A 14415-nucleotide genomic window follows, 5' to 3' on the forward strand; every position below is an offset into this window, starting at 1 on the left:
ACCAATCTGCCGCGGAACGATCACGTCGTATCGGATTAATCCGCAAGCGTTTAGCGAACGAATCGAATGAGGAAAGTTCGCAACGTCTAATGGCTGTGAGAAATCGTATGCGGAAAGTACTACTAAGTGAACGTGTCGAATCAAGAAATACGCGTTTAAGAAATATGCGTGAACTAGCTAAAAAACGGAGAAAAGAACTTCTCCTTCAGGAAGACTACTTTAAATCGGCTATTAATATTTTTGCTAATGTACCGTGTGCAGTGTGTTACAAGACTTTATATCCGCAGCAACGTTACGCTTTACACACGCAGCCTTTGTCTAATCTAGTTCCTGCAAATCTATTAGAATCAGAGAAGATAACATGTTCTCGTTGCCTAAATCATCTTAAAAAACACAAAGTTCCATCACAGGCATTCTGGAATAAAATGAAACTCATGTCTGTACCTCTGGAGATAACAGATTTATCGGAAATCGAAAAACAAATGTTGTGCAGAATAGTACCGTTTCTTAAAATCATGAAAATTCAGAATCGTTTCAGTTAAGATTGGTGCAAAGGTCAGGTAGTTATCGAGTTATTTGCCCGCGATGTGTTCGAAGTAGCCGAGCAACTTCCAGTTAGATTAAACCAAACCGGTATAATGATTGTAGTGGAAAGCCTCGAAAATTTGGAGCGACAACGACAATTTCAAATAAACGTTGGCAAACTTTATATAAAATAATGCTTTATACAAAGATGTGCGACCATGTGTTTCTAATATTACCAATAACATTTTCGAAATAGCTCATGTCATTGAACAGCCGGCTATTGTCACAAAGGAACTTGAAGTTGCGCAAAGAAATATTGAATCATACAGTAGATTTGTAGACGTTGGTCAGAATGTAGCTGTTGGCGAAATTCCCCAAATTGTTTCAGCCCACGAAGTTGGCAACGATAGTATTTCGTCAGTGCGTCGTTACCGATAGCGGCAGCACCTCTCGGGCCCACTTTGTCCACGCGGTCCCCTCTCCACGCGCTTACCGGCACGATCGACGCCATCATCGATCGTGTTCTTCTTGATCGTACGCTTCGAGTGCACGCACGTGTTTCCTGCCCACGCTCACGTTACGTTTCAAGTCAGACCACTCTTTGGTAATATAACAAGTATCGACCGCGCCTTGTCCACGCAATTACTTTCGAGTATATCTCGTGTAATTGACCGCGCTCCGCCCACGTATTTATTGTTGTAAATTGTTCGAGCCCACGCAGTGTAATTGTTTGACTTTGTACATTGTTTATGTGAATTGTGGTTTTACTATTGTATATTTGACGAGCAATAAACGAGTTGTGTTTGTTGCAAGGTGTGCCTCTTTACTCTACCCGCTCAGTCCACGTGAACACGCAAACATTTTGGTCCTTCGAGCCGGATAGAGGCACGCTCGTGTGTAACGGTTTCGAAGACGCGTGTAACGGTCGACGACGCCATTACGCGTACCGGCCGCGCCCGCTCGTAGAACACTCAGTGCCAGTGCTAGTGAGGTGAACACGTCATTAGTTTGTGACCACGCAGTCGACTCTCAACCATTGAGATGCCGAAATCGCGGGACACCTCACCGGCTTCGCACGACAGCTCTGCCCGCTCCAGCAAGGCGGAAGAGGAAACGACCACGGCGCCCCCGCTTCTAGAAGTCCCGGAAGAGACGACGCAGCCATCACAGACCATGCGCACACGCTCACCAGCGCGCCTCTCCACAGAATTGCAGGTTCGTGCGAAGGTGCAGGAGGAGCGTCTGGGCACGATGCTGTCCATCGTGGAAGACCTTCAGGCCTCCGCTGCAAAGGACCCATTCTCGATTCTTGCCTCAGAAGTCGAGATTACGAAGACCACGCTGATGGAAATGCATCTATTGTTCCATCAAGAGCACCAGGCTCTTAGCCGTCTCTGGCCGGTGTCCCAACTTGAGCACGGCTACTACAAGGACAAGGTGGCCTCGCAGGAGGAGAAGGTTGTTTTGACAGCGCGTAAACTAATCGCTCAGCTGAAGCACCGTCTCGGACCAAGCACGCCCACGCAGCCAACGACGTCCACGCAGACTCCCGCAGCACGCAGGTCACGACTGCCAGAACTTGCGCTCCCCAAATTCGAAGGAGAGTACAACCGATGGCAGGAATTTAAATCGGCGTTTTTATCCGTCATCATGGACCGCGACGACCTCTCAGAAGTTGACAAGCTCCACTACCTGAAAGGGGCATTGTCTGGCAACGCAGCGCAGGTCATTGTCCACCTGCCCACGACTAACGAGGCCTTCCAAAAGACGTGGAAACTCTTGGACTCCAGGTTCGAGAATAAACACCTGAACGTCCAGTCTCATATGGGCCGAATCGCCGATCTGAAGCCAATGAAACACTGAAGGGCTAGTTCGTTGATAAAGATGACGAACATGATCGGCGAAACGCAGGATCAGCATTACTGCTTTCTGCTGAGTCACCTCGTGAGAGTGCTAGACTCCGACACCAGAGAACGCTGGGAGTCCTCTCTGAGCACTCAGACGGACTACCCCACGTTGACGCAGCTCACGACCTTCTTGCTGAGACGCGCCAGAACGCTGGAATAACTGGAGCGGATGGCCGAGCAGAAAGCAGCACAGACCACGCAGACCTCGTCAGGGCGCCCTGCCAGCCGCGACATCCGGTTGATGCAGCAGAAAACCGCAGTACACGCAGCCGCCGCTACTCAGCCCACGCCATCGACGACCGGTGCTTCTGCCACGCCTCGTCCACGAACATCAGCGCTATATCCTTGTGCGCTTTGCTCCAAGGATCATTTTCTCTCGGCCTGCCCTGTCTTCAGGGACAAGACAATGGAGGAGCACATCAACGTTGTGAAGGCCTAAGCGCTGTGTAGAAACTGCTTGGGTCACCACAACCTAAGAAGTTGCCGCACTGTTCAACGCTGCAAACTGTGCAGTGAGCAGCACCATACGGCGCTTCATGGTGGAAATCTTATCCGGGTAATGGTGCTCGACTTCCAGAACTCGCAGCCCGCTACCGCCGCCACGTCATCGCAGTCCACGGCGAAGGCATCGCAGACCACTCACACTCAATCGACAGCTCATTGAGAAGTCGGTGCAATCGCCGACGCCCACGCAGCCTGCTCAGCCCACGCTTTAAGAAATCGCTCAGCCCACGCATTCAGACCACGCACGGACCACACTTCTAGCAACGCCACTCGCCAGAGTGCACACTGACCTCGCAACGCAGAAAGTAAGAATTCTGGTCGATTCAGGTTCTGAAGTCTCTCTTATTTCAGAGTCTTTAGTAAATCAACTTAGACTCAGACGCCAACGCTCCTCAGTGGATATCCACGGAGTTGGTGGAGCAAGGACCTCGCAGACCAATGGAGTGGTCAATATTACCCTCCATTCAAACTACCAGCCGCTCTCAGTCACCGTTCAAGCACACGTGCTTACGAAGGTGACCACTTGCTTACCATCAGAACCACCAGCTCGTCCAACGCTGCCATCGCATCTAGAGAAATTGAATCTAGCAGATCCGCAATTTCTCAAATCCAGACCAGTGGACATCATTCTCGGAGCCGACGCATACGGGCAAGTCATCAAGCCAAACATTATTCGGAACGCTTCAACACCGTTGATCGCTCAACTTTCGATCTTCGGTTGGCTCGTAATCGGGCCCCTCGAGGGCATTCAGACAATTCGCAGGAGTTCTCATCAGGTGACAGTCAATAATACTGATCGCCAATTGAGTGAGTTACTCAGCCGCTTCTGGACGCAGGAAGAGCCACCGCAGGACACGGCACCCTTGCTCACGCCAGACGAGCAAAAGTGCGAAGATCATTTCAAGACCACGCATTCAAGAGATTCCGCAGGAAGATACATCGTGCGATTGCCGCTCAAACTTCATCCTCGAGCACTCGGCAATTCGTATCAGACGGTGCACAATTGCCTTCAACGGTTTCTCAGACGACTCAGTAAGAACGCCCAGTACAATCAGCTGTACACCAAGTTCATGCTCGAGTATGAGCAGCTTGGTCATATGGTAAGACTGAACAACGACTCAATAACTAGTCCGTTTCAGTACTTTCTCCCGCATCATGGCGTTCTGAAGTTGGGCAGCACGACCACCGCATTGCGTGTGGTTTTCAACGGCTCCAGTCCAACTTCTTCAGGATACTCGCTGAACGATCTTCTACATACAGGTCCAAATCTGATGCTGAATATCACAGATCTGCTCATTTGGATACGCAGATACAAACATCTGTTTGCAACTGACGTCACGAAGATGTACCGACAAATCAAGGTGCATCCGGACGACTGGAGCTTGCAGCAAATACTCTGGCTTGATGACACGCAGAAGGAAACGCAGTACCAGCTGACCACGGTCACGTACGGGACGAAAGCTGCACCGTACTTGGCTGTTCGAACACTCCTGCAACTCGCTGAGGATGTAGGATCGAAATATCCCCTTGCTGTTGAGCCCATCAGAAACGGCAGGTATGTCGATGACATTTTTGGTGGCGCTGATACCGCAGAACATCTACAGGACGTTGCAAATCAGCTGACGCAGTTGTGTCAAGCGGGTGGATTTCCACTCGCAAAATGGCATTCCACGAGCAAATCGTTGCCAGAAGACCTCGCACCAGAACAGAACAACGCAGCAATCTCATTCGACGACTGCGCAACCAAAATTCTCGGAATTAAATGGATTCCACATCAGGACACATTCAACTTCTCGACCATATCAGCTACTCAACGCATGCAGTTTACGAAACGCCTCGTCCTCTCAGAAGTAGCACAACTATTTGATCCTCTCGGTTTTGTTGCACCTGTAATTATCAGAGCTAAAATTTTTATTCAAGAGCTTTGGTTACAGGAACTCGGTTGGGACGACATTCTGCCGCTGCATATCACTCAACGATGGCTACGCATCAGGGAAGATCTAACCAGCTTGGCCAAGCTTTCCATCCCACGATGGTTCAACACCACGACCACGTCTACAGTTGAACTTCATGGCTTCGCTGATGCATCAGTCCTCGCAATGGCAGCCGTCGTCTACCTCGTCGTACACGCACCGTCCACGGGTACCCAAGTTTCGCTTGTCTGCTCGAAAACGCGAGTGACACCACTCAAACGTCTGACCATCCCGAGGTTGGAACTCACAGCAGCGCTGCTACTTTCAAAACTGATGCGGCATGTTCACGCTACTTTGAACATGACCGTCACTCAGACATTTTTGTGGACGGACTCAGAAGTCACGCTTGCATGGATCAAGACGCACCCCTCAAAATGAAAGGATTACGTTCGCAACAGGGTAATCCAGATCCAGGAGATTACGCAGAACTTTCACTGGAGGCATGTACCAGGATCATCGAATCCAGCTGACTGCGCGTCAAGAGGCATGACGACAGGACAGATCCATCAGCACTATTGTACATTTGACGAGCAATAAACGAATTGTGTTTGTTGCAAGGTGTGCCTCTTTACTCTGCCCGCTCAGTCCACGTGAACAGGCAAACAGTAGCTATTTTACGAGGCACGTTTCATCAAGCTAGCGATCGCTTCAGTATCGAATCTCGTGGTAAGCAGTGTACTGGCGTAGCTGCAGTTGCATGTGTTGCGTTTCATTCCCTTGATCCTAGTACGTGGTGTACTAGTGATGTCGATTATGTGGTTATAGTAGGAGATAAATATTATCGTGATTGCATTGAAGCACGAAGTATTCCTAACCCCAACGAAATCAATGTAGACTATTTAGCCGCAACTGAATTATTGCCACATCTAACATTTAATAATAGGCGAGTCAATATTAACGTTGACTATGAAATGTCTATAAATGGTCATATTGATGTTGATAACGGTGATGAAGGATTTCCAAATTTAAAAAATGGTTTCATTAGGTTTTTTCAACAGTACATGTACGGAATTCTTACTGCAAATTATACATCAGTAGCCGTATCATGCAACAACCAGTCGGAGACCACCTACTATTGGTTGTTTGATTCCCATGCAAGAGGTCCAAAAGGATATAAAGCACCATTACGGAATTAGTATGAAATTTACTACTATTGATGCTTTACAGGCCACCTTGCGTCGTAATTTGAATGCGAAAGATGGCAACAGCAATGTATTAAATATCTACTCATTAACACCTATAATAATTGTATCCGGAAGAAATAGATCTCCACTGGTAGAAAGAATGCAACAGCTGTCAGTTGGGACCCCTCGAACAGAATCCGGCAAAACACGAATTATATTCCAAACAAGCATATTACGTTCGGTTGACGAAGGTGTTCCCAACATCGATAGTGTCGTCTCAATCAGTAATACTAAGAATAACGCAGACAATGCCCCGATAGACCTGGTGAATATACATAGAAAAACAGCGCCTTCTTTGAACCTAGAGAGAGAGAGAGAGAGAAGAATGGAAGAACTGTGTTGGTTGTTCCTGTATCCGGATGGAAAAAATGGATTTGGAGAGCATCGAGACATCTCAATAACACCACTGGATTACTTCCAAGCGCGTATTCTGAGCAATGACAAACGATTCCAGCGAACAGATTATTTGTTCTTCGCATTATCTGTTGTTGAATACTACCGCGCAAAAGGCTAGCATTTCAGTATCATGTAAAATACGCAAAGGGGAACATACTCCACAGGGATTAGTAGATAATATGCACCTCACAATGAGAAACATAAGAGGATCGGCATCATACTGGAAACGCTGCTGTTCGGAATTAATCGCCATGGTCCGAAATCTTGGACCGCCCACATGGTTTGCTACGTTCTCTTGCAATGATCTGAACTGGCCAGATATGTTGAAGGCATTACTACTATTCGATGGTCGCCCCATTACCGAATTCGAAAACCTAAACTTTTGCAGATCGACTAAAGTTGGTTCAGAGATACCCTGTAGTTATTGCAAGACAATTTACGTTACGTGTAAACGCGTTAATGCAATATTTGAGAAACTCAGATTGCCTAGGTGGCGTTGTTATCGATTTTTGGCATAGAATAGAATTTCAGAACAGGGGAAGTTCACATTTGCACATGCTTCTTTGGTATGCAAACGTACCTGATTTCCTTACCAACGAAGGCTGCAACGTTATTGAGAAAGTTGTATCTTGTTCATTGGAAGCAGAAAATCAAGATATGAGGGACACAGTTCAAAAAGTCCAAATTCATAAACATTCTGCTACATGTTACAAAGATCGTAATAATCGTTGTTGTCGTTTTGGATTCCCCAGACCGATAAGTGAAAGAATGATGTACTTAGGTCCAGATGACACACTTGCGAACAATGGACGTTTCTGCGTACTTAAGAGATCAGGAAATGAAATCATGGTGAACAATTACAACCCAACTCTTTTAAAGCTTTGGGAAGCAAACATGGATATTCAACTATGCGGAAATGTTACAGCTGTCGCATATTATACTGCTAAATACGCAAGTAAATGCGAGCCGCAGGACACAGAAAATATTATTAAAGAAGCCATTTTACGAGCGAAACGCCGGAGCGGTACCGTCCGGGATCAACTATTTTTGGTATCTATGGCAATTCTATCTCAACGTGTGGTTTGTGCTATAGAATGTGCATATCGGTTGTGCCATCTGCCCCTTAAAATGAGCTCGAGAAAAGCTGTATTTATAAACAGCTGTCGGCCTGAACAGAGATATAGAATTCTCCGATTCGAAGAAAATGAAACATCATTTTTCAATAACATATGCGATCGTTACGTAAAGAGACCAGACAATCTAGAGGATTTGAGCTTAGCGGAATTTGCTGTCCGATATGAAACAGTTTCAAGTGGAATGTGGACAGAAGAGGATGGAGACGCAGAACTTAGAAATGACGATGAAGAAATATCGAGGTCGAGGTTTATAAAATTAAAGGACAATACCCGACAATAATGAGAATAAGGAAAAAACCAGCTGTACTTTGCCACCGATATTATACCTTAAACAGTGATAGGGAAGGATATTTCTATAACTTAATAGTGTGTCACATTCCATTTCGTGATGAAAGTACACTTATGTCCGAAAACGAATCCTCGGAATAATGTTTTCTTCGACGGCATCGCGAGTTGAAACCTATGTTGGGTAACGCAACCGTCGAACAATTTACTCACGCAGAGCAAATTAGTGAAGCGGCGCTCACCCAGGCTGTTGCTTTGAATGTTGTACACGAAGAAGAAACTAATAATGAACATTTAGGAGAACCAGTCAGAATTCATGCTGACGAAACAGTATATTATGATCAAGATGATTTATATGAAGATCAACAGCAAGAAGAAACACGTGCAATACCCGAAGACGTATTCCTTAATAGCATTCGAAGTCTGAATATTCAACAGAAAGACTTATTGAAATCAGTTTCCGCAGTAATTGAGAAAGATATTAAACAAAATGATGATGATGAAAATACCGAACAGATGTTGCTTTTTATTACCGGAGGAACTGGTAGCGGCAAGTCATTTATTTTAAAATTACTTATTGAACATGTTAAACGCTGCTATAATCCTACAATTGATACGATGATAAAACCATCTTTCATTGAAGTAGCTTCTTTGACTGGCGTCGCCGCCCGTCAAATATTCAGAAAAACTTTGCATTCCTTGTTCTCGTTAACTATTGAAAAAGGTACTGCAATGACCTATCGACGACTGACAGGACAAAGGCTCGAACAGGAGAGACGAAAGTGGCGTCATACAAAGTGGTTGATTATCGACGAGATAATCGGACGAGACGAGACAATGGTGTCTTATGAGAATTTGCGAATAATTCATTTAAGATTGCAAGAATTCAAAACAAATGATAAACTATTTGGTGGCGTAAATGTGCTTCTCTTTGGCGATATCATGCAGTTGCTCCGAGTAAAAGGAAACTGGTGTTTTGTACAGCCACATTGGTGTACTGCAGAAATTAATTTATGGCACCAATTTTCATTCTACGAACTCACCATTAATATGCGACAAAAAGATGACGTTGCGTTTATCGATTTATTGAATAACCTTCGGTTTGGGGAAGTGACAACTTCTCAACTGGAAATACTATGCGAGCGAAGAAGAATTCCCCTAACCGGAGAGTTCGAGGATGGTGCAGCAGTAAGAATATTCCCAACGATAAAATTAGTGGATGAATATAATTCAAAAATGACTGATGAATTAGCAAAATCACATCGAATGTACATCATTGATTCAATAGACGAGTCCCGTGAGGCAGCTACATATGGAAAAAGGCCGCCAGCAAATGTCATACCTGTTGTTACGTATCCGTCTCAGATATTTTCTTATATGGTGTTACAAACCCGTCTCAAAAAACTTCCTTATATGGAATCGAATGTGTGCACTCGACACCAACCGTCTTCTAGAAAATTCGAGACCAACGCAAAGCAAGGGAGCGGTCCTACGGGTCACGTAGAGTCAGTCCCCACCACTCTTTTACTCTAATTTTTGAGTATAAAAAGGGTAGCGACAAGGGCACCTCGGGTCTAGTTGAAGTCTAGAATCAGTTCGTTACACGTCAGTACGTTCTTTTACGGATAATCTCTGCAACGATGAAACTCTGCGAGATCGGATATTCAAGTCCCTTTCAAACACTCACAGTAACTCACTATACAGTACGTTGTCTGCTGTTAAGCATTATTCTAATCGTTGTAGTCCGCCCCCGTTTACTCGCGTTCGTGAAAACCGAGAAGGATTAGATTCTTGCCTTGCGGAATCGAAACTAATTTCTATTTATTCAACTCATTTTAAACTTTGCAACCTAGAGTTTAATTCATTGAACACCGCGACAATTACACAGAACAATTGTAAGGTCCCGGAATAGAGAATAAACTCATATTATTTTAACTTACATACTATTGTTCAATTATATTTACTATCCAGAAACCCACTAAGGTGTACCTTTACCGCTCGAGGTACATCAATCAAGTTACGAGACCTAATACTAACGTTTCCTGCGGCTCCCTACGTTAGCCATACGTAGGTTTGTCCGCATATCACACTCCTGAGGCTCCCTACGTTAGCCATACGTAGGTTCGTCCACTATAGCCAACCTCCTAGAGCTCCCTACGTTAGCCATACGTAGGTTCGTCTCCACGTCTACTTCCTTAGGCTCCCAGTGTTAATAACAACACTGGGCAAGCCATTAACAAATACCATATACCGAAATTAAGCCCCGACTATGCAGCCGCCCCCTCCGGCTCGTAACAAAAACTGGTGACAGCGGTGGGATCCACTGATAAATATCCGTAAGGATACCATGGATACAACTGGATTTGTATTATAATTGTTCTGTAGGATTTTTCGCGTTAAAATGCCAGAAACCAGGCTTTCGGCTGACGAAGTCGCGAATCTTACCTTAACAATGGCTAATTCTATGGCCTTGTTAACACAGCGTAATTGTATTCAATTCGCTACCGCGCCGATACTTTCGATGGCGAGAATTCAGCTTTGTCGGTTTTCGCTCAGAGTGTAGAAAACGGGCTCGCGTTAATACCAGATACGTCGGAAGCAGAGTATCTGAGTATCGTGTTAACTAAACTCACCGGTCCGGCACGGATTAGTATACAAGACAAACAATTCGATAGTGTAACTCAATTGTTACAACATTTAAAAAAACGATACGCCCCTGGGAAGAACTTGGCGTATTTCCAAGCTGAGGTTTCGCGCCTTAAAATCCGTGAGGACGAATCGCTGAGGAAGTACATCGAGAGCCAGCAAACTTGCCCATGGATCTCATCACCATCAGCTCATCAGCTCATTCAGATCGCAGATTGCGGATCAGCTCATCACCAACCAACGTGGAGATGGAAATGGACATCCTGGAGATGGACATCCTCCTCATCAAGGAGATGGAAATAGACATCCTGGAGAATTTCCTTGAGGGTTTACCGGAGCGTGTGGCCTGGAGAATCGCCGCTCTGGATAAAAGGATTAAAACTTTAGAAGAGGCGTACGAAGCTGTATTACAAATTGAACGTCGCCTCACGAACCAACGACAGATTCAAGAGAAGGTATCGCCTAGCCGTCGCAGAAAAGAGGACTTTCTCAGCTGGAGACGTCCTCGAGATAGGGAACACAGGCGTGTTTATCCTCAGTCACCGTCGCCCTACCGGCAAAGACCAAGGGATCACAGCACATCTGGTTCCGAACCGGAGTTCGAAGAACGAGCTTCACGCGCAACGGCGTTGACGTTACGTAAGCATGATTATTCACGCTCTCCAAACCACTCACCGGAGGCGCCAAAATATGATGAGCCGTTCAACACCAAACACGATGTTTACGAATTTTATTGCGCAAACTGCAGTACGGTCGGACATGGTTGGAAGGATTGCGAAAAGTCACCTCGCCGTGAAAGACCTCGATTTCGGTATCGAAGTGAGTCAGGAGGGAATTTCTCACCTTTGAGGAAACCTTTAAACTCCAACAACGCTCACCCAAACGGCGAGGCGGTGAGCGAACGCAACGAAGATCGCCGGAAAATGGTTCGTTTTGCAGACCAGAAACAGGAAGACGAATCAAGGAAGCACCAACCCCGCGCATCAGGATCAATGTTCCAGAACTGGAAAAAGGAACGGGAGAATTTCTAATCGATGGAGGAGCCTCCGTAAAGTTAGTTCTTCACGCTCTGGGAGAAAACACCGAAATCACATCAAAGGAAGGTCTTAAAATCGCTGGGCTCGCATCATCGACAATTCGAACCTTGGGAACTACCAGTCTGCAAATTAATGGATCTGCTACAGAATTTTACGTAGTAGAGGACTTGCCTATTTCCGCTGATGAACTCATAGGAAGCCCTTTTTTATTACAGGAAGGGGCTGAAATTTCCTATTATCATAAAACCTTGGTAACTCATAACCAACCTATTAAACCTATATTCTTCAGTAACGCTGAGGAGATGGAACTGCATCCAGTATTGTCAATTAAACATTGATTACCAGGACGCACAGCTCTCCAAATTGCAGTTCCAGTCGCAAATCCGGAGGTTAAGGAAGGGTACCTAGCACGAATCAAGAAACCTGAGGAGGTGTACATTGGAAAAGCAGCAGTTTGCAATTACGATGGAATTTGCTATGTCCTAGCCACAAACACCAGAGAAGACGAAATCGAAATTGACATTGAACCACAACGCATACATCCGTATGAGATTTTTGACTCATCGGATGACGATCCTATTCCTTCGGATCTAACAAAGGAATAATAAAGGATAATAACAATAATGAAAGAAAAGGAAAATGGGCCATAGAAGTAAGGGAGAAGATAAGACAGCGAATAAGAAAGAAAAAAGAAAGAGAAAAACAAAGACAAAAAATGGAAAAATAGAAAATTAAAAAACACAGATACAGAACTGTACTTACATCGGGGACTGATACACTCCGATTTTTATGAAACTTTGCATAAATATTTATTAGACCTGTTTATGAAGATAACTGTAATTCGTTGGTGCCCGTTTTTCACTTTGAGGGAGATATCAAAACGGAGGGGGAGGGGGAATTCAATTTTGCAAAAAGGATGATTTTAAAAAAAAACTTACACGCAGCTTTATAGACCTCAAGAAACGGTATAACTTTAATTTCAACTATTTTTTGATATCTTTTGTTGTTTACGATTTATAAGCACGTATATAGAAAGGGCGGTTCGGATAGAAGGGTTGATATCTCCCTCAAAGTGAAAAACGGGCACCAACGCATTACAGTTATCTTCTTAAACAGGTCGAATAAATATTTATGCAAAGTTTCATCAAAATCGGAGTGTATCAGTCCCCGATGTTCCCTTGTAAGAAAAACAAGAAACTGAAGAGTACACAGCATAGTTATGCACAACACTGAACGCTTAACTGAAACCGCTTGTCTCGTTGCTTTCCCAAATAAAACTGAACGGTGTTCTGGAAAAGTGAACCGCCGAAATCGGTTTGCCATACTTTTATTGCCTTTTAAGGGTTTGTAGACAAAAGTACCAAAAACGTGTCGATCTATTCCGTAGTTGTTAACCGATGACTGGCTATTTGAAAAAATGTAGAGTAGCGGCGCATGGGAACCGGACGGCGCGCGATGGTCTGCTGGCAGGTCATACGCAGCAATAAAATTTTATAACTCCGGCAATTTTGCGTGTTCCATCATGAAATTTTCAGGGTATTTAGAAAACTCTTTAAAGATTCTACAGACAAAATTTCAGACCGATTCGTGCTCCCCCTTGGGGTTATTTTCAAGTTTGAAAATTATAAACATTATTTACAACAATTTGAAGATTGCGTTGACACATGTAGTAATTTTTTTATTAAACTTTGAAGTTTTACCTATAAAATGCCGGTTCATGCATGTCGATATCTGTAATACTTTCCGAGTTATGATGTTTTGAAAAAAAAGTGACCCTAAATTTTCAGTCCTTATAACTTGGAAAGTTTAAACAATATCGAGGAACGGAGCATCGATTTTTTGTTCGTACATTGGGTTCTACAAGCCTACAAAATTTAACAAAAATCCAAGACCATGCGGGAAAAAGTGTGATCACTTTGCGTGGAATGACCCATATGTGAAAAAGATCTCTACCATATACATTAAAATTTTATTTCGGACTTTACATTTACTAACTTCATCCATCCGAAATTTGTATGGTTTGTTACACTTGTCTCATTTTAATCAGAAAAACGAAACAAATATTCAGTTTGTAACGACCTGCTAACAAGACCCAGCACCTTTTTCGTTCTACTTTTATTATTATAATCAATTTTTAGTTTAAGTTTTGTATAAAATGTATTTAATTTAATTTGTATTTCTTGTAATAAATAACTTTCATTAATCGATAACACAGTCTAATGAATAAGTCGATAAGCGTATAGTCGGTAAGTCAGCCGATAAAATAGATCATCGATAAATTATCAACGTGCGACCACATGTGCGTCAGCGCAACCCCTATGGTCTCGCGGTGGGGTGAGAACCTAGAGTAGGGATACCGCGTAGATTAAGGAGCAGGAGTGCTCGGCCGTCACGTGATGGGGAATTCCAGAAATCTAAAGGAATCCTATAATGAAAAAAAGCACTAAGTCAGCAGAATCTGACTATAGATAGAGGCGTTCCACGCGGTATCAGAGCAGATCTTCTCTGACTTCGGTCAAATACAGACAGCACTCTGGAAGTAGAGGAAAGCTTGCGCTGAATTGCTTAGGCAACTATAAAGCGCGAGAATAGCTTTGCCCTTCTCTTTCAGTGGTGACGTACGAGAGTTCGGATCTGTGGACACCCTACTCATGATACGCAACGTGTTAATCAGGTGTTTCTACTAAGCCATACTCAAGTATAAAGAGCTAGCGAGGAGCGGAGCTCCTTGAAACGGCCTGTATCTAACACAGCTCTGGCCAGTCCAGAAACCGATTGCGACCTGTAGGCAAAGTCCGCTCGTGTATGAGGATACCGTACAA

At 44.4% G+C, this 14415-nt stretch overlaps 1 protein-coding gene across 1 annotated transcript; it reads left to right on the plus strand.

Annotated features, from left to right (window-relative positions):
- Window positions 1-2601: 2601 nt before the first annotated feature.
- Window positions 2602-5287, plus strand: LOC117611157 (uncharacterized). The gene is made up of 2 exons (XM_034339090.2): window positions 2602-2734; window positions 3288-5287. The coding sequence occupies exons 1-2, from the start codon at window positions 2602-2604 to the stop codon at window positions 5285-5287; spliced, it is 2133 nt and encodes a 710-aa protein (XP_034194981.2).
- Window positions 5288-14415: the final 9128 nt, after the last annotated feature.

The sequence above is a fragment of the Osmia lignaria genome, chromosome 7 (genome assembly GCF_051020975.1).
Source record: "Osmia lignaria lignaria isolate PbOS001 chromosome 7, iyOsmLign1, whole genome shotgun sequence".
NCBI classification, from domain to species: Eukaryota; Metazoa; Arthropoda; class Insecta; order Hymenoptera; family Megachilidae; genus Osmia; species Osmia lignaria.

What these genes read in the sequence shown, in the direction of transcription:
- LOC117611157 (XM_034339090.2), top strand. Translation starts at nt 2,602, where the DNA reads ATGGCCGAGCAGAAAGCAGCACAGACCACGCAGACCTCGTCAGGGCGC. An exon ending in GCCCACGCCATCGACGACCG is followed by an intron (nt 2,735 to 3,287) that starts GTGCTTCTGCCA and finishes CTCTTATTTCAG; the next exon opens with AGTCTTTAGTAAATCAACTT.